Here is a 20584-nt window from a genome sequence, read left to right on the forward strand (position 1 = left end):
CTACTCCTATTCTTCAATAAATTATCTTGATAAAAATGTGATCAAGCTATTTCTAATGTCATGTTGTAAAGGTGGAGTTAGCAATTCCCACCGACTGCCAGAACTGGCATTTGTCTGATTTCCATTATTCTGTGCCTGGGAACTGCGGTCCTTGTGTGAAAGGTCTCCTCCAGCAGAGCAGTGTAAGAAGTGCCACTCTCAAGTGGCACCTCCAGTCCCTTGTGCTGAAGAGCAGCTGTGTTGTGTACAGAACTCATCTGACCAGAGCCCCCGTGAACACAAGAGATTTTGGGACAGCCTCAACCCAGACTGCCTGCACTAAAGTCGATGTACCATGGATGCTGGATTGCAGGGGCAGCAAGTTTAGAGGGGGGAAAAAACCGTCCTATGAAATCTTAAGCAGTGATTTTTGAACTCAGAACTTTGCCCTCCTTTGTTATGCAGATTAACAGTGTTACTTGACCTTCTGTCATTTCTCCTCATTTCATTTTATTGGCAAATTCTGTGTATCTCAAAATGGCATAACACCACCAAATTTGGCTAAAAAGAACATATTCTTTTTCACCAAATCATTCCCCTCCAAAGTCTCGTGGCTGTGTACTTTGGGAACCCTTTCTTTAGGATATTTTGTTAACAACTAAAGATACTGCATTGTTGGTGTACTTGATTTGCCTGAAGACTGAGAAAAATCAGGATAAAGTAGAGTTTTGTATTTCATTTATATTAACTGTATATATGAAATGGAAAAAAAAATCAGATGGCAGTAAAGGGCCAATTAAGCAAGAAAAATAACCAGGTTTGGTTGAATGTATATTTAGATAAAAATTAAACTGAGAAGACCCCAAGAGGTCCTGCAATTTCACCACAGAATCAGGACTCCAAGGTCCTTAACTTTTATTTGCACTAGTTACGTATTCATATCTCCCAGATATTCCATTGTTAAGAAATATGCTGGCAAAGAGATGTGGAATTTCATAAACATACGGAAATATATTTGCTGGCAAGAAAACTCATACACTCAAGCCAGAAACCATGACATTAAATAAAACACCAGAAGAGGCTTCCTTCAGTATTCGCACTGTAAAGTTTTGAAAATCTCATTATTTCTAAATACAAGGTTCTTCGCAGAAAAAAGTTTTAGTTTAATGCAGTATATTTAGTGCATAAGTATACATAAAACACTTATTTGTGCAATACATTTGAAAAGCTAGTAAAAAACGATAAAAAAGGTACATAACCCTTGTGGACAACTGGCCTATTGACTTCAATAGCGAGGTCAGAGGCATTAATTTTCCCCCAACAGCAATGAAATGTTGGTTATTGCTTCTCTCGGTTTCCCTAAGTGTGAATGGGAGGGGAATGCGCTCCCCGCACTTTATTTGTTAATTTATTTATTTATTTTCATGCAGGATATGGGATTAGTTTAGCTGTGCCCGGCTCCGGCTGCCAACTCTCGGGGACGGGCAGGTCAGGACGCTCCCGCAGCCGCGGGCGCGGCGGGGCTGCAGTTCCCGCTCGCACCGCCAGGTGTCGCCGGGCGCTCCCGAAAGCGGCGGCCCAAGGGCGGCCGCGGTGACAGCGGCGGGAGCTGCGACATCCGAGCGGCCACTGCCAGCCCCGGAGCCCGCCCGGCACTCGGGATGCACACTCAACTCGGGAGCGGGAGTGATATGGATGATGGTGGTGGCTAAGAGAGTAAACTAAGCTATCCTAATGGAAGACAGAAACGTAATAGAAAATATGACAGAATTCAAAACCACATAGTGCAAAAATTGTTCACCTTGTTTTTTGCTGCTGTCTGGGAAAAAGGCTGCATACCGTAGGCCTTTCAAAATAAAAACAAAACAAACTTTGTATCTATACTGTAAGCCATCTGATTATCAGGATATACACAAGGCTAGAAAGAATTCATGCACAGTGACCAGGAAATCAATCTGTTCGTTCTAACTTCTGGTTGCAAACATTTCCTCCTGCATTCCTGGAATGCTACCTGACACTTTCACCACATTTTATTTCTTTAAAAATCCCATGTATTTATATGATTAAAAGAACCCAACACCCATCATTCTTATCCATATACACAACCCACCACCAGGCCAATTTAAAAATCATCAAGAATATTAATGACTGTTAATTAATGCACTCTCTTTGATACGTAAACCTTCTGCGGGCGTCTAAAAAAGATCCTTCTAACAATAATTTACTGCACGGGGAGTGGCCCCACCAAAAGCAAAGCAACACCTTTGCTGCATATTATCCAAGGTTAGGCTATCACTTTACCAATACAACTCACAGTCCTTATTTGTGTATGGGAGGTGGTACATTTTCCCAGGGCCATGCAGACTGCAGGAAGGATCTCCGGCACGGGGACTCGGTTTCCTGGCGCAGGGCAGGGGAGGCCTCCCGGGTCACTGTGCCGGCAGACAAAGGGAATCCTCTGCCGGCCGCCCGAGTTCAGCGGTGCAGCGGCACCAGTGACCGGCCCCGAGAGGGAGCGGATTTGGCAGCAAAGCCGCGTAACCGAGAGCCAACAGGAGGCCTTCCCCTTTCGTTCTGCCCAGCTGCCCGCTGCATTCGTGGATCTATGCATCAGCAGGGCAGCAAATGAATTTGGGGGACTGCGTGTGATAGCCTAAGAGCTACGCTCTGTTAAGCAGAGCGGGATCTTGCAATCGTATGGGTCACAAGTGGTCACTCGTTCTTTATATTCAAATGCGTCAAACACTGTATCATAAAGGTCACTTTGCACTGACAGAAATAGCTGAGATTTCTCAGCAACATGAGTGCAGTACTGCAACAATTTCAAAAATACATCTTAATTTATGACCGGCACGTAAGCTTACTTTTCTTTGTCATTTGTCTTAAGTAGGCTGTCTTAAAGCAAATACATACATTTATTCTGGAGGTACAGAAAAATAACATGGGATAGAAAATGTCAGGCTATCCAGAACATTTGACAATTTAAATACAGATAAACCCAACAGAAAGGAATGAATCATCATGTCGTAGCCTTTACTGTAAAATAAAACACAGAGTTGTTGTCAAGGAAAGAATAATTTTAGAGCACAAAGAAAATGTCCATTATAATGCAAATGTACATGGAAAAGAAATGCTTACTCATTAGTAATGGAGATTTACTTAGCTGTAATTGAAATAGGGAATCTGTATGTTGGAGAATGTGACATCCTGCTGTACAATTAGCATACCATTAAGTAGGAGATGTGAAGCACATACTGACAGTAAAATTAACAATAACTTAGAGGTCACAATTGTAACTATTAGGTCACTTCCACACCACAGCAAGCCCATAATTATTGTAAAAAAAAGATGTTAAAACAAGCAATAAATTTTCATTTTCATATAAATTATTTGTAGGCATAGCAGATGAAAACAGTATAACCTCCTTTCTTAGACTTTGTCTAAAAGGACCACTTTGCCGTTTTATAATGCACATTCCATTAACATAGCTCATTTCTTACCTGTTCATTTGTTTTCTCCAAGTCCCTTAATGGTAGCCCAGATACTCGGTATTAAGTCACTCTACTATCAGGTGGAGAGAGGAAAAGGGAGGGGGGAAAAAAGCAAAACTCTATTCATGAAACTCCCCCTCATGGGGATTTGCTGGTTTCACACTGTTGAACTAGATTTCCCAAACAATCCAAATTTTGGATATCCTTTGGACCCAACAGTAAGCTAAAAAAAAAAAAGGGTCACATAGATGGGAAAGACAGTTATAAGTCAGTTATCCCTTTGGCATGATCATGTTTATTTATGAATAGTATACATACAGTTCTGTTGTCCTAAACTCAATATGAAGCAAATGGAGGAAATAATTTCCCATGGAGTTCATGGTTCCCAGCATTTTCTGTGTGGCACTTGTCCCATAACAGTCTTTGCACCATTTTTCCCCCAGTTGTTCAGTTTTAAGTGCTTCTCCAGTGCTGCCTTTACATGTGTGCTGCTGTGGCGTTCCCCTCTCTCTCCCCAACACTCATGCACACACAGCTCCTTCCAGATCACCGGATTTTCATTCAGACCCTCCTGTGCAAAAATTCACTGTCAGCCCTGCATGGTGTCTATGCTTTAACAGTCTCTAGAGCTCCAGCTGCCCAGTAAATAAGAAACTTAGGGCAGTTTTTCAATAGTCTAAACGAAGAGAATTAGCAGATACACAGTAGGTTTCACCCACTGTGTATCATAACACTTTTGGTCTGTCACAGTGGTGGAATCTAGAATGGCAACAAGGTCCATGCCAGCAGAAAGAAGTAATTTAAAAATATAAATTATTTAAAAATCGTACTATTTGCATGCTACATTTATTTCAAGATATTTTCAAATCACCAGCCCAAGACTTCAGTGTAATCTTTCCATGACTATTTCATAACCCTTTAAAGAATGTCAATAAAACAGTTCCTACTATTTCTCAGATCCCCATCTCCTTAACACATAATGAGATAGGCCATGCCCAATTTAAAGATACAATTTCTGAAGCAAATGTTCCGGATTCTGATATTTTAGGATTTGGGAACAGCCATAAGGAACACTTCCATCTCTTCTCACCTCCATCAGCTTTAACATCAGAGTTCTTTACATTTTCCCCCCTTCAACTAAGAGAGAAGCTTTTCAAATCTTGGATTCTGATGTCAACGTTTCTTTGCTGGCCTTCAGTAACTCTTCACTGGAACCCAACAGAGTTGACTACCAGTCCATATCAAGTAGAAAGATACACTGAAATAAATGCCTCACAAGAATGACGCACTTTTTCTCACCTTTTTGATTTTGCTTAGGTTTTGCAACATGAACCAATCATCATCTGCTGTTGGGAAGTAATTCCTATCTCCTCTACTTTATCTTTCATATTTCAAACTTTCTGCTGTAAATTAAAAGCCTTTATTATCTAAGAAGTGGGGTGCTGCATTCTAGCATGGATGTATCTACCGTTTCATTACTCTTCTCTGGTATCCGGGTCCTCTCTCCAAGAGGACTCAGGGAATGCTGCAGGAACCTATACCCCCACTCACATTAAACGAAACAGAATATATTTCTGTTTAAACACATTTTCCATTCTTAATAAATCAGTTCCTTTCCGTCTTTTTCAGGCAGCATCTGCTCCATCAAAGCTTTCTCAATTAGACATGAGCTTTACTAAAGGTAATTGCTAAAACCTTGCAGTACATCTTTACGACTCACGACTATCAGGACCCACGGTGGGGGTGCACTACCTATGACACTTCTGTCCTCCAGTACAAAACCTGAAGAAATGCTTTTTACTTCCACATTTGCTGCAAATAGCTACTGCCCACTTCATTTATCAGTTTTGTACTTCTCTCAAGGTATAAATACTGGAATCCCTGCCCCACACAAAAGGCAACCTGAAACAGGCTTGGACAGGAGCAATTGTTAACAGCCCTGAAATGCAGAAATACTAAACCAGCATTTAGCTCAGCTTTGAAATGCCTCCCTTTGCCCATCGATCCACTGCTTTTGCAATTCTGTTCAACTTCCAAGCAACAGCTCTGCAGTAAGAGGAGTTTTACAAAGTGTGGCTGATTGTCTGTAGAGCCTTACGCCTTTTTTTTTTTTTTTTTTTTTTTTTTTTCAGAGAGTGCAAGTGGATGTGCTACGTGCACACTGGCCTCTATTTTAAACAGGCTCTATCTCATTGGGTACAGCAGCCAGTAAGAAATCTCCAGCTTATCAGGGGTCTCTGGCAGATGTACTGATTTCCACTCAGACACCAGCATATACCAAATAATACCTGGGTTGAACAAGCACTATGTTTCATGGAAGATCATTCCCAGTATTTTCCTGAATGCAGTGTGGACACTGTGTTTGTTTTTCACCAGAGGCCTTAGCCTACTGTGAGGGCAATCTTCATACTGCCCTTTGGGTCAGCCTTCTCTTTGTGCCACGTCCCTGGCTCCACCTATTCCTTAGCAAGCAGGAATCCTTCTGTAAACATCCTCTCAGTAGCCTACAGGATCTGCTTTTATCTTTTCATCAGAACAATGATGAAAAGGTTAGGCTTCAAACCGAGGAAGGTGTGATTAATTCCTTGATGGCTCAGAGGACTTACTCCATCTTTGCAGCAGGTAAATGGTGAGTTAGCTGTTTAATAAAGTATTTCCCTTTCATCATTGCTGTAAAGGATCCATATTTGATCAGGACGATTGCTTTCCAATGATAAAAGTTTCTTAGATCATCACATGTTTTACATTTAATGCTAGAACAATGCTTTGGGGTAAATTCAGCACCAAAATAAGCTTATTTTCACCCCTGCAGTTTTCCTGTACCCATGTGTTTACTAGCTATATTTCCTCCTGTTTTGCATCTCTGTTTTTCCTACTGCTTTTGCTCATCTTTTATTGCTCAGCAAATAAATAAGCATCCATCTCTCTTTCAAAGCCAAAAAGACTTCAGCAGCTAGAATCCCTTTGTGAAAATTGTTTCACTTTATCTTTTCCTTCTTTTTCTAGAAAACTACCACAGCAGGTAGCTACAATGTGTGCTTTTACAGACAGGATAATCTATCCATTCAGATCAGTTGCCTTTATAGACTCTTTCCTTCACTGACCTGGGCTTTATCTTTAAAATGGATTCCCATAAATTGTCTCTGTAGGATACTTTGTAGGTATTCATTATTCATTTTTTATCACAAAGAAATCCTAAGTAATTAGGAATTCTTAAGTCCTCACAACTACTGAGGCATCTTGCTTTTTATCAAGTACATTTATTTATTTTTTTGTTAATTATGGCCAAGGTTTTAGCATCTCAGCAATTAATTGGAATTTCTTGTTTTACATGATTTTTAAATTCTCTTATTTTAGAAACCCCTTCTTTTCTAAAAAGAACTAACACAAAACCATCAGACAGGGGAGAGACCAAAATCTTCTTCTCCATAGTGCATGTATTTATGGGCTTGTAACAATCCTTTTCCATTTTCTTCACTGGTAACTGCTTCCTGTTCTGATGCACTGATGCAGGAAGACTCAGGTTCTGCAGAGAATTCCACATCCTTTCAGAACACTTTTGGCTTTCTTTCACTGAATTTAATCTGCACGACTAAGTTTGTCTAATTAATTTATTGCCAGCTAGTCCTAGAAGTCTTCAGTTTCTGGCAGAAACCACCCAAGTCTTCCCTGGATTCCTGCCAAGACAGGTAGATTTTTATTCACCTTCCCACCCTTCTGCTGTGTTCTCAACAATTTGGGGTAATAGCCCCCAAAGTAGAGAGCCAGGCTCTAGCTCCCAATGCTAATGAAGTGAGGTTTTTTCAAGAAGTGTAGTAGTAAGTCAGCAGCCAACTTGACTGCTTAAACCCCTGTCACACTTATCTGCTCAGCCTATGAGCTGTGCTCCTGAAGTAGTGAATAAATCTTAATTTCCTTCCCAAGTAGATCATATTTGGGTAGTAGCAGCATATATTATTTAAGGTGAGACAATACAAGTATTCTCCTCCAGGATATTTGAAGTAGAAAATAATTTCAATTAAAAATGTTTTTTCCTTTCTTCACATTCTAAACAAGTTCCAGGTTAATAGAAACTTTCAACTTATCTCCTCAGAAACTGGATTCACTCTGCTATTAATGTCACAATTTTTGATTGAGGTTGAGCCAAGAGGAGGTTTGTAGACTATTTTCATTAGGGAGATAAATCAGTGATGGAATGAAGTATTTGTCAGGTGCAATGCCTTTCATGTCCACATTATGGTTTTGTTCCCCTAGAAAGAAGGTGAATCCAGACCAGAAATAAACCATCTCTTGTAGTTCCAAGTCTCCTTTCAGGAACTGTGCAAAAAAACGGTCTTCTTCCCTTTTCTTGCTTAAAATATGTTTACAGTGCTTCTCTGGTCCTGTTGAGTCGTGTTTCTTTAGGTTGATGTGTCGGCACACACAGAAACATTTTATCTGAACCAACAGCAGAACCTCCTACACAGGTTCCTTAAATCTCTTGTCCATGTGTCCTGTCCTGTAGGTGTGACTAATATTGTTTCAGCTGACAGTGGATAGAAAGGCATTGGGACTGCAGTTATTGTGAATGAAGCATGAATATTAATGAGCCCATCAGCTTCAATGAAGTTTCATTCAGTGACCAGCATGACACAAAAATAAAAGATTCAAATCAGTTGCCAGAGATACAGAGCATTCTGAACCCACAAAGTTAATAGAAACAACACTACTAGGTCACAGTGGGCACGAAAGGGGTAGAAAAATCCCAAGATGCATATTTTCAAAACAAACTCAAGACTATGTCATTATTCTATTAGTGTAACTTAAATCCCATGATGGAACCTTTCTACAGACTAGTTTGACTAGTTTACTTCAAACTCAAAGGTAAATTCTCATTCTCATGAACACCCTTTCAATCAGAAAAGAACATTTCGTGAAATCTGTGAACAACATCATCAGTTTCTCAACTCCAGAACGGAGAGTGAAAGCCTCAAAGAAGAATACAGCATTACATCAACTGAATTTTTAAAAGTCAAGTTGGCAAAGCTGAGAGTCCAGTGAAGATGCTGACAAGGTTGTTTCACCAGTTTAAAAGAAGCAGCATCTGCAGTCAGATGGAGTCTAGTAGTGTCACCTTCAGTAATGTGAAGATATTGCAAACATTGTGAACTCCCTTTCCAGGGAAAAAAAATAAGGATGAGCAGAGGAGAGGGAAGAAATACCCCTGAACAGATGGGAAGGGAAAAAAAAGACTGAAAAACGAATGCAGTAAATTGCTCACTGTTCTTAACCCATCTAGAGGCAAGAAGAACCACTGGAATGGCTGTGAGGCCATTCTCATACGCTGCATGTTAACCTCAGTAAGCCTCAATGCAAACACAGCAGAGAGTCTTGGCTTTAATGCAGAAAGAATTTCTCATCCATGAGTTGGGAATTCAGAATTCTAATTTGGTTCTCTAGAACAAAATAGTCTATGTTTTAATTTGATGATTTGAACATATTTGCTTCTCTGAACTTTCATAAATCCACTTATTTTTGGTTTATTAATAAGCAGGATCACATCTGCAGTTTGTGACAATAATTTGCAAGAAAAATCATTGCATTTAGCACATGGAGGATTGATTTCATGGCAGTCTTTTGGAAAATTAAGCTCCAAATGATGGGACCTTAAAGGATGGAAAGACAGCCAGAAAAGATTCTAAGAGTTTCAGAATCTCGTGTTTCCTGAGTGTTCTTGTGTGACCAGGCTGGTATGTGGCCTGACCTCATACTCTCCCTGATGTGTGGTAATAAGGGATGGAGGCCAGTTTGAATTTTTTCTCTCATGGGATCAATCATTAACTCTTTGCATCAGTGAATCACCAACTGTAAAGAACGCTGGCACTTTCACAATAATTAGGAAGCTTTCTGGAACATTCCAGCCTGTAAAATTCTCAATTTGTTCAATATGTGAAAAATATTAACTAATATGGCTTGGGCTATGTTTGGCTTTGGATCAGTGAATTCACACAGGACTTTACACTAAAGGCATTATGGATGGATAAGGCAAATAGAGAATTTTTTTAAACACTGAAGGAGATTTTTCTTCATTTGGTGTGACATGTTCTTCCTCTGTGTGCTCTCCAGTTGTAAGAGCTTTCATGATGAAGGCACTGGCTGTCAGTATTGCTGTTTCATATTATCCCTCTGCCCCTAACTGAAAAGAATGGGATGCACATTAAAACCATTCCTCAGCCTAGTTATTTAGAAGCCTCTAGCTTGCTAGCAGGAACTGGTAGTTATTCAGGCTGGTTTTGGATTGAATTTGGTTTTGTCTGTTGTTGTTTGGGTTTTTTTATTATTTAAAATGTATTTTATGTACAGAAAATATTCAAACCCTCACAGTGACAGTTCTTAAGCTTTTTACAATTATCTTCACATGTATGGAGACTCAAGATGACATAGCCAGTTCAAAAAACAGCTTCTGGCTACAAATACTGACCTAGCATGGAAAAATCAATATAATTACAAAAGCAATTAAGCATGGCAAGCAAGGAATCAAGCCTTTGCTCAATCTAAAGTAATTTAGATTAACACAAACATAAGAGCCAAAAATATTCCTTTCTCATAAACTGATCCAGGTAAAATTGAACCTGCAACACATCACATCACAAAAATAACTGGGTGTGTGCCTAAGGTCACTTGGGTTAACAAAATCACCTTCAAGACTCACAGTGCTGACAGTGGGTTACAAAAAATGTTAAAGTGATGGGAGTACAGAGTGGAGAGATGGATTATTTAGGCAGCCTTGTGACCTGAAAGTATCTGGAGTCGCTTTGAGCAACCACCAATACTTTCTCAGTTTAAAATACCAGAAAAATCCCCAGTATTGAATTAGCACATTGAGAATACATGTGCATGTTGGGGAAAAAGCACGTTGTATTTCTAATGTTTTCTGAAAGCAGGAAAAAACAAGGAAACTTCCCCTCCAAATGGTACACTCTCCACTAAACTAAAACATCTTTAGAGGGAAGAATTGGAAAGGTAATAATTTAGATACAGAGAGACCAAATACAAAGGAGAATGATCCCCAAAGTCACACTTAACTAGCCAGAAGAATTGCTGGCTCTTTCTATAGGCAATCAATTAAATTATCAGAAAACAGAACTCTGTACAATAATCATTTCTTGAAAATATAATCCCCTTTTATGCATTCTGCAGTGAAGAAACAGCTCACAGTGCCTTAAGTAAGTGTGAAGCCTCACTCTTCACATCTCATTAGAGAATTTGGCCACTATGAGCAATTTTTAAACCACAGCAGTGCTGTGGGATATGTTGCAATCAGATGCAAACAATGAACCCGTGTTATGAACACATCTCCATTTTAGAAGAGCACAATATTGTTTGGCTTTATTGGAAAATTGAAATTATACATTCAGAAAGCCTCTCTCTGGGTCAGAGCAGTTTTATGACTTTAATCATGAGGAGAAGAATTAGCACATTAAATGCTCAAAATAGCTCAGTGCACACTGTAGAAAAATGTAAATGAGTAAGACAAACTAACTCTAAAAACTGCATCTAACCCTCCCATGAAGCCATAGGACATTGGTACTTAAATTCAATTTCCTTCCTTGGGGTTAGACACAGTACTATGTTACACAGATAAAAGTACATAAAAATCAGGGCAGAAGAGAAAATAGTAATGAATAGGTAAGAAGATTCATTATTATTTTCTTGAAGAACTATGTTTCCTTTCTATTTTATCAACTGCATTCAAAACATAGTTAACAACACTGATGGGAAATTTTTTTTCTAAAATCAAAGAGCAAGGAGGGTTTTTTTATGCTGATTATAAATAGCATGTCCATATTCCAGAAGTTCTGTGAGAAATAGAAATAAAGCATTTAGAAAAAAAAGAAAAAAGTAGACTTCCATTACCAGCCTTCAGGACTGACATTTCCCTTGCAAGGCAAGAAGCTAAAGAGATTTTGTTCAATTGTATAATAATGTATCAACAAACAGAAAAATGCAAAATTCCTAACTAAAATCTTGAATAAAAATGGAGAATAAATTCTTCTCTCATTTATTTTGTGCAAATGCATTAATCATCTGCAAGATAAGAAAGCCTGTAAGATGAGAACACAATTTGAAAATGAGCAAAACATCTGGAGACATAGCAAATGAGCAAAAAAAAAAAAAAAGAATACCTGCACAAGCCCGGGAGGTATAATATTTGCAGAAGAGTTCTTGTTTAGGTACCAATCCTTAAATGTCAGTTGGAATACAGTACATTTTGCTACTGACTCCACATTTTAAATTTAGTAACTTATACAAAAATATTTCTCCCACATGTATCTGACAGAATAATTTTATGCTCTTAAATCTGATCATTCTTTTTTTTTTCCAGTTTTTCTGAACATTAATTTTCATGAGCCATCCCTTTTGTAAGAGCCTCCTTATGCCCTCAAACTGTTTTGTTCTGTGCACCTCAGCTTATCTTTTGTGTATTACTAAATATGTGAGGTGGTGCTAAATTTTTTTAATACAGCTTCAACATACTGCTAGAACAATGAGAGCAAAGTACTATATTTTTTCTGAAGACTAAGAGTAACCCTATCAGAAATCATGTCCTTACTGCAAAGATCTATCATTATGCCAACCTATTGGATAGGGCAGATGTTTGGAAACACCTAAGCAAGCACCACAGATTATCAGATGAATCTTTTCCAAATAGAGCTGTGTTTTCATCATCTCTATACTTTCGATTATTGTCACTATTTAGCCATCAGTCTATAGTCACCATCACAACCGGTACTTTCAGGTCATGTGGCATCCTCTAGTCAGGCACCTCTAACAGTAACAGACAAAGGTGCTCAGCAGTTTTATGGCCAAGGCCAGTAATCTTTTTACTTGCTAAAATTCAGATCCAAAACTTCAAAAGTGTAAAACACCACCAAGCAAATACTCAAATAAAAAGTGGGGGGAGGGATGATAAGAATGTGCCCCTTTGCTATCTCCTTGGAGCAGCCTGTGTTTGCAGACTTCCACCGTGGTGCCAGGAAAGAAGCTAAAATCCAAAAGCATTCCTGCACTGGTGCCAGTGGATCAGTTCTTAAGTCTTCTCTTTGCCATTTTGAGCTTTCCAAGTTCCGGCAGTACCAGTCAAACGAAATTTGACAACTAGGTTAAGGGTCTGTGAGTGCTAAAGTTTGAGCCTGAAATCCCTATTTTAACATTAATAACCCTGCTTCGAAGAGTTCCATCTCCTCCAAGTGCACCTCCAAAAAGAATTCTGTGGTTTTGTCCTCACTGAAACGTAACTTGAGCTCGTGGTTCAACAGCCATTAGTACCCGATTTGAGCAGTGCTGAATTACAAAGAACTACAAACTGCCCCTTGATCAAGTGCAGACAAAGCATCTGTAAAACTATGCCGTGTGTCCAAAGCAGAGAACATACCAAACTTCATGGGTTTGCACCAATTGTCGGAGAATGGAAAATACTTGATCTGATGTCGAGTGATGACAGTGACACTTTGTTACTCATTAAAACTTTCTGAATAAAAGAACAAAGAGAATGACTTTATACCAAGTCAATATGTTTTGCTTCATCTGTCTGCGGCATTTTGACCCAGTATTAGGATCAAAACGTTTGGGTACTCTTGAAACATGGCCTGGATCAGAAGCTGACTCTTATTTTTGCATAAAACTGTTAAGTCAAGTGTGGTGCTCTGAACTACCGAGACGGCCACCACACATATGGTCACAGCCCAGAGCAGCAGTGCTTAGCAGTCATGCTGAAAATGCAGTCAATGCTTCAAACTAAAGGGTTATTCATAATGTGACTTGAACAGCATCTTCGGTCAAGTCAATGCTTTTTGCTCAGACATAAAATAATTGTGTAATTCTAATAACTCACTGGGAATTTACAGGATGGTTATCTTTCAAGTTTCGTTACACAAATGTTCCTAATATGCAGCAGGAACATTATTTGAATGACTAAGAAATGGCTACAGTGAGGCATTTTGAAAATCTCTTTTTCTTTTCTCTTAGCAATAGAGGAAACAAACATACAGAATACTTGAGATAATCACAGATCTCAGGCTTTACGTCTTGTTAAGCCTACACAGTTAATATCACTTCTAAACAGATAAAAACTGACGTAAGAAATACCTAAAAAAGCTAAGCTGGAGTTTTGAAATGTTTCCTTGCAGGGAGAATAGTAACATACACTTTAAAGGTTCCCTTGAGGGTTTCTAATGAAATTAGATTGAAAATCTTAACAGTGACATAACGTACATTAAATACAATGTATTGAAATTAAGGTATTTCAATACTTTAAATTTGCGTAAGTGAGATAATTTTGATGATAATGTTTTCTGTTATGGATATTGCTTGTTTCCACAAAACCAAAAACAATACATTGTTTCACTTTCAGGATCTTACTGAAAACTGCAATATTGCAATGAGCATTTTAGTGGTTTTTAGAGTTTTTCTGTGTTTCCTCAAAATGTTATGTATTAGCTATGTCTGAGACAATGCTGACCCTTTTATCAGTATTTAATGCAATTTATATTCCAAAGCAATAGTTCCTAGTTCAAGTATTTTAAAACTTTGCAAAACTCTTTTTAGTTAGGAAAACGTTGCCTTGTGAATAGAGAGACAGGGGTTCTGAACAAGGCAAAAGAATTGTGCAAGCTTTTTCCTGGTCTTTGTGACTATCCTCACTTTGTGTGTTCCACCTCAGCTGTGGAGGGATATCAAAAACATGCTTCTTTTTTTTTTTTTCCTTAATGTAACTTTCAACCAATTTAAATAGATTTTAATATTTATGTTACATGTCTAGTGGAACAGTATTTGATGCCTGTAGCTGATTTGCTGAGAAAATCCTTTCTAATTGAATGCCCTGGTGTTCATGAACATCAGTAAAACACATCTTTTCATGTGTGTTTGCATATAATTTTATAATTCCATGTTGCACTTCTGAAAGGGAGTTCATTGTTCTTCAGATTCATAGTAAAGCAAGATTTAAAAGTTTGCTACTTTTTTTTTTAAATACACCATCTTTGGGATTTGAGAACATCTGAGGATTTCAAGTAATACCAATAATATTTACTGTCTTCCTGTAAACTGTAGAAGAGAATACTACATAAAAGTGAGGCATAACCGAGCAAAGGAATTTGCCAGTTTTTCATAGCAGAAAACTCATAATTCAAGAGGAAAGAGCTTCTATGGAATAGAAAAGGTTAAAAAATTTTAAGAGTGAATTACTTGTCTGTTCACAAGCACCAACACAGAATCTATAAATAGCGTTAAACATAAATTAAAACAAGTTTCATGCTAAGATATCAGAAATCGTGATTTATTTTCTCAAAGACTTTATACTCACAATCTCATCTCCTGGCAACCAATATCCTTCTTGTTCAATACCAGCTTTTGACCCTTTACACCCCACCGTCAGGGTTTCCACAATGAGACCATCCTTGACTGCTAAACTCAGCTGACGTGTGGTTTCTTTTGGATGCATACCATGGACTCGAGACATATACCTGCACACAAAGCACAAAAGTCCTTTAGTGTTAGTTTTTAATTATAAAATGTGTCAGCAAAATATACACATTTGCACATGAGTTAAAATAATACACAGCCTAAGCTTTAGATTGTTTTTGAAGTCAAAATTTATAAAACCTCCCCCTTCAAATCAGCTTTTTTCCTCTTGCAGCCATCATGAACACATTTAGACAAGCAGTAGCACAGTAAACTTCTACCAAAAAAAGAATCCTCAAATGAACATAGGGTGCTTGGGCTTGTCTCTGCCACATCCATTTGTGCCCTTTAAATGACTTTAAACTTGCATTTCTCTACCACTTCCTATAGCATACATACTACAGAATGTACCAATGAATCTTTGCGATGCTTGTGTGTACAACACATTTATGAAAAATGCAAAATTTATATATCACATATGAAAACCCAACAGCTCAAGATACTGTGCTAAGTGGTTTTCCTCATTTTCTTCAGTTAACCACAACGATCACACTGAGACAGACTGCCTTGGTGAGAAAAAAAAAACAAAACACATGTAGCCTTAACTGTGTATATACATGAAATTCAGCTGTGTGATGTTGACCTTTATCCAGTATAATTTGCTTCTAGGCCAACACCAAATATTAACTTGGAGTAAACAACATAAAATTACCTTCTCTCAAATAAAGATGACCTCTCTGCCTTAAGATCATTACAATTCAGTTTTTTAAACAAAATTCTGAGAACATATCTAGGAGTTGCTGCACACAGAGAGCTGCAATCGCAGGCAATCAGCAGATATGGGAATTGACTTGGAACCAATTATTTTGTGGACAATATTTTCCTAGTTATGGATCTCTTAAAGTTACAGTGCTAACTGAATTTCTCTCTATTTTTCCTTCTCCGGGTACTCTGTCTTCACCTGTTTCCTAAGAGAGAAATCTGTAATTTGCGTGCTTTAAGACAAAGCTGTCAGCTATAGTATCCTTGCCTTCCTGCTTCATAATGAATTCCAGGAACCACGATTCCTTTGTGACTGTCATCACAAATACCTTCACAAAAAATGTAATTATGATGACGAGCAAACTCAAGAAAGATGTTATAAAGCAGTAGCATTGCAAAAAAAAAAAAAAAGAGCATTAAATCAGTTTAGATTTTTTCCAATAACATGGCTGACAGGAATTTTTAATGCCTTAGAAGTTATCAGCTTACAATAAGGAGTGAAGACCACCCCAATGGTCAAGTCTTCAACCAACCCCTCTCTTTGAAGACATCTGCCTTTTGAACCTCTTACTGTTTTGCATGAATAAAGGTCTTTTCCTTTCCTACTTTCTCTCTCAAGCTTTTGCTGGAACTGGTATATGCTAACCTGGTATTTTTGTTTTGCTCTAAGCTATATATAAAATTGTATAGTAGCTTTCTGACTGAGTGGAAGTATATATTTGTATAGAAAATTATACAATAATCAGAGCAGCACAGGACATTTATAAATTTTTGCTTGGTATCAGAGGCATTTACATAAATGCAGCATGTTTGCAGGATCTTGGGGTTTATTTTTTTTTTAGCATAAAAACTCTTAGAGGCAGATGCTGCCATTTACCATATTTTACACCACAACATGGTCCAAGCCTAACTGGTGTGTGCATGCTGGCATTGTATAAAAGGTAAGCAATTGATACGGAAATAACAATATTCTTGCAAGTCTGTGTTCCAAGCTAATATATATGAATCTTCTGGTAGTTTACACATAGGGTCAAGGGCCAAAATCAGGAGATAAGGGACTTCAGGTCTGCATCACCTTGGCTGGATGCTCACCTGCCCAGCCCAATCCCTTTTTACTTCTACAGAAAACAAAATTCAACATGAGCACCTGTTCAAGTGAAATTAAATGCCACAAATAAGTTTTCATGGTTTTCCAAATTCCAAGGTCTGAATAAGGCAGAGACTCAAGTCTATTTGCCTTACTTTCAAACAGAGTGCAAGTGACCACCACTGGGCTATAGAAGCATGAAGTGTTGAAGCCTTAAAGCCACATGAAAACAGCTCATTTACTTATATAATAATGTTACACGTATTTTGTGTGTGTGCATATACGCATGTATTTATGCAGACACAACTAGCTCTCTTAAATGCAAATTATCTTTCTCAATATTTGCAAATGTTACTCTTTTTCCACCAAATTTCCATTTTTAACTCTGTACTAACAACCTCCCCAACAGAGCCATAGCATTCATATGTCTGTAATTAGTTCAAGTCCTTAGTAGGTCTCAAAATACAGAGAATAGGCTAACTATCATTCTTCACATTTTACTGACAAAACAAATCAGACTCTGAGCATAGAAGTGGTTACCCTACACTTATATGGTGGGCTGCTATAGGTCTGAGAACAGAAACCAGGTATTAACCCAGTGCCATAACCCTGAGGATATCCTGCTGAAGAATCCATGTATTTTGCACTGCATCATCCCTAGTTGCAGCCCATCAAACATAGCCCAACCAAATTCTTAAATGTAAGCTACAGGTTTCGTGATTTCTCACTCATGTCTGTGAACAGAACAGATACATAATACAAACCAAAAAGCCTTAAACCAACTCTAATCAGCTAAGAGGTTTAATCGGCCTATTTCCACTGTGGCAGGTTGTGCACTAGTGACAAGGAGCACAAGGCTCAGAATCGCCCATTTCTCAAATCCAATCTGTGTTCTCAACCAGAGTAAAAGTACTGCTACCAACTACACTATCTCCCCATTTTCACCAGCTGTAAATCAGGAGTAGGAAACTCTCAGTGGCTTTTTGAAGAATACTTTATTCATTGTTCAGACTGTGCCACTGGAGAGCCACAAGGGCTATGTTTCGTATTTAAAATAAAATGCTACCAGCTTTCATATGAAAGAACACACCTGTAAAGAGAACGGTTTTACTTCAAAGAGTAGAACTGCTGTAGAAAAATGCACCTTCCCCCAAATTTTTACTTTATTAAAACCTGTGAATAGTATATGGCTAGATATTCACAAAGACTAGAAAACAACACTGTAGGGTTTGGATGAAAACATATCTTGTTTCTTTTCAGCCAGAAGGACAGCAGGTGAGCAAAGATGTGACTAAGGCACAGGACTCAAATCAGAAAAGATAGTTAAAGTTCTTTAATAATGAAATGCGAAAAACTGTCATGACATGAAAAATGTTGAAAATATAGAATAAGTTAAAATCCAGCTCAGAGACAGAAAGCATGATGTTTGGAGTCCCAACTACTATGTCAGCCTCATTACTAGATCAGGGAAAACGATACTGAAATGCATTTGTGCAGAAGTGACACCACTAATCCACGGAGTGCAAGTCTTTTCCTGGCACTGCACGCAATGGAGCATCTGGCACCAACAAGGTGAAAAACAAGTATGGGAGATAAAGCAATCCCTGACTGCTGTTTTCAACAAAAGCTGATCAGCCCTACCTAGGAGACAGGGAGTTGAAGGAATACTGGTTTGTTACGCTCTTGCCCAGTCCTCCATATCAACAGATCTGGGAGTGCAATACAACCCAGCCACAAAAAGTAAAGCAAATACACTCAAATGAGTGAGAATTAGGCCCAGAGACAAAGGAAAATCCTCTACATCAGCAAACCAGCCCTAATCAGATAGGGGGCTGGAGAAACCATCTCAAAATACAATTTAACTGTGCTAATCCCTACTATATAAAATGAGGGTCTGCCTGATGAATAGTGGAGGTTAGGCCTGATAATCTGCATGTTAAATTCAAAATCTCACCAAATGAGGCTGCTTGTCTGCAGAATACAGAAGCAACTGAACTGCTGCTGAAAATTAGAGTGTTTATAGGTCAGTATTTTCTCCATTTATGAACTGGCAGTGCAGATCCTCTTGACATTAGCACAGAAGAATCTAGCAAATCTAGCAAAATGACAGTTTTTTAAATCAACTTCTAAGGGCCTAGTAATGCATGTTTTCCATTACTGTAACATCACTTGGAAAGTGAAGGATAAGGATCTTTAGCATGGAGTTTGTTCATTACCACCCTTAAGCAAACCTCACTGCCATACCATGAAATGTATATTTAAATGCGGTGACCTTCAGAAACAAGGTACCACCAACAGAATCAGGGAGATGTACATGTGCATCTACCTCATATATATGTGCATCTGTCTGATGGCAAAAGAAAACCTTTAGAGGAGACTCACAGAGATAATCATTAGGAGATTCATAGACTGTATATAGATGTGATGCTTGTCTGTATTTAGATACTAAATACAGATTTACTTTTTAAATTTACTTACAAAATACTAATCAGAGAAAAGTGAAATAGCAATTTCAAACCTCTTTGGGACTGCAGATGAACAGTAGTCAGGTGTAAATAACAATAAAATATCACCATATTCTTCAGTATATATTATTATATTATTAGCGTTACCCATCCTAAAGTCTTGACCATCTCTCAGACACCACAGGGACAGCTCACAGCGTCAGCACATGTGGAGGGGGAAATTCCACCAGTTCTCAGAGGGGCCACACAGCCACCTGCTGCCCACCCCAGCTGAGCCATGCCGAGTGCTGGGGAGGAAAGATACGCAGGGAAACCTGGTACGGGCCTTTCCAGACTCTCTTTCTCCACAGCAACAAAATCTCCTCTAACTCATGCCCTACCAATTGACAACTGGATCTTGCCACCTCCCTTTGCTAAACAAACTGGACCACAGGAATATCTGATCCACCTCTAAATCACCAGCCTCCCCAATATATGGGACACTCCAGAAGCACAGAAGTCTGTCAGCATATCACCAATTCACTCCTAAAACTTAAAAATACTTTTCTCAAACTAGCCAGAGTCCATAATGTCTTTCTATAAAAAGCTACATCTAATATATGTGCTTCATAACACACCTTAAAACTAAAGAAAGAAGTTTGGTTTGATCTTTGGGGTGTGGAGGAAGCAGACTCTAAAGCTGTGATCACCATGGGAGCAAAATAGACACAGAAGTAGCCAGCACTTGCAGGGGATCAGATGGTGAACTTTTCACCTACAGCTGTCACACAGCTCACAACTCCTGCCCGGTGCTCTGCAAGATACAGCACGAAGCTAAACCCTGTCTCAAAGAGTCAAATCTATATGGCTTCAAAATAGAGCATGGAAAAATAGCCAACTCTGCTCCCAAAGAGTCCTCTTGAAGGCATCTGTGGTCTACTGAGAGGCTGGTTTGCATGGGCACTGCTGTACTGTGGCCCAAATAAGAAAGCTAGGCAGAGAAGGAAGGAAGGAAGGAAGGTTATTTAAGGTAGGAAGCCGACACAAGTATTAAAAAAAAATTTTCTCAGTTTTTCTGAATTCATAAGGAATTGCATTTTTGGCCACCTGAGCTCAATCAAAAGAAAATAACTGAAAAATGTTGGCAAAAATACAGCAAGCGTATCTGTACAAGACTGAAATAAAATACATATCGCAAATAGCTGCAAAAATACAACAGTGTGGCAAGTGTAGGTAGATGTTAATTTTCATGGCAAACTCTGTAATCTTGCTCTGATCAATTATCTCTCTCTGTGCTGGATGCCTCCACCCTCCCCAATGCAAAAGGAAGTAGCAGCCTGCTGCTGCCAGCAGACTATCTGCTGAGCAACTCATCCAAG

At 38.6% G+C, this 20584-nt stretch overlaps 1 protein-coding gene across 4 annotated transcripts in view; it reads right to left on the reverse strand.

Annotated features, from left to right (window-relative positions):
* The window catches only part of ZMYND11 (zinc finger MYND-type containing 11), a 105206-nt gene that overhangs the window by 29089 nt on the left and 55533 nt on the right, over positions 1-20584 (reverse strand). For 2 of the 4 annotated variants that reach the window (XM_066200618.1, XM_066200627.1), the window contains exons 3-4: positions 14815-14974; positions 1781-1825 (exon numbers count right to left, since the gene is read on the reverse strand). In XM_066200618.1, coding sequence (XP_066056715.1) covers positions 1781-1825; positions 14815-14974 — 205 coding nt within the window. The remainder of the gene's footprint in view (positions 1-1780; positions 1826-14814; positions 14975-20584) is intronic. The other 2 variants (XM_066200643.1, XM_066200634.1) reach the window with 1 other exon arrangement.

The sequence above is a fragment of the Chamaea fasciata genome, unplaced genomic scaffold, assembly GCF_029207755.1.
Source record: "Chamaea fasciata isolate MVZ Bird 193981 ecotype frontalis unplaced genomic scaffold, bChaFas1.0.hap1 SCAF_1, whole genome shotgun sequence".
NCBI classification, from domain to species: domain Eukaryota; kingdom Metazoa; phylum Chordata; class Aves; order Passeriformes; family Sylviidae; genus Chamaea; species Chamaea fasciata.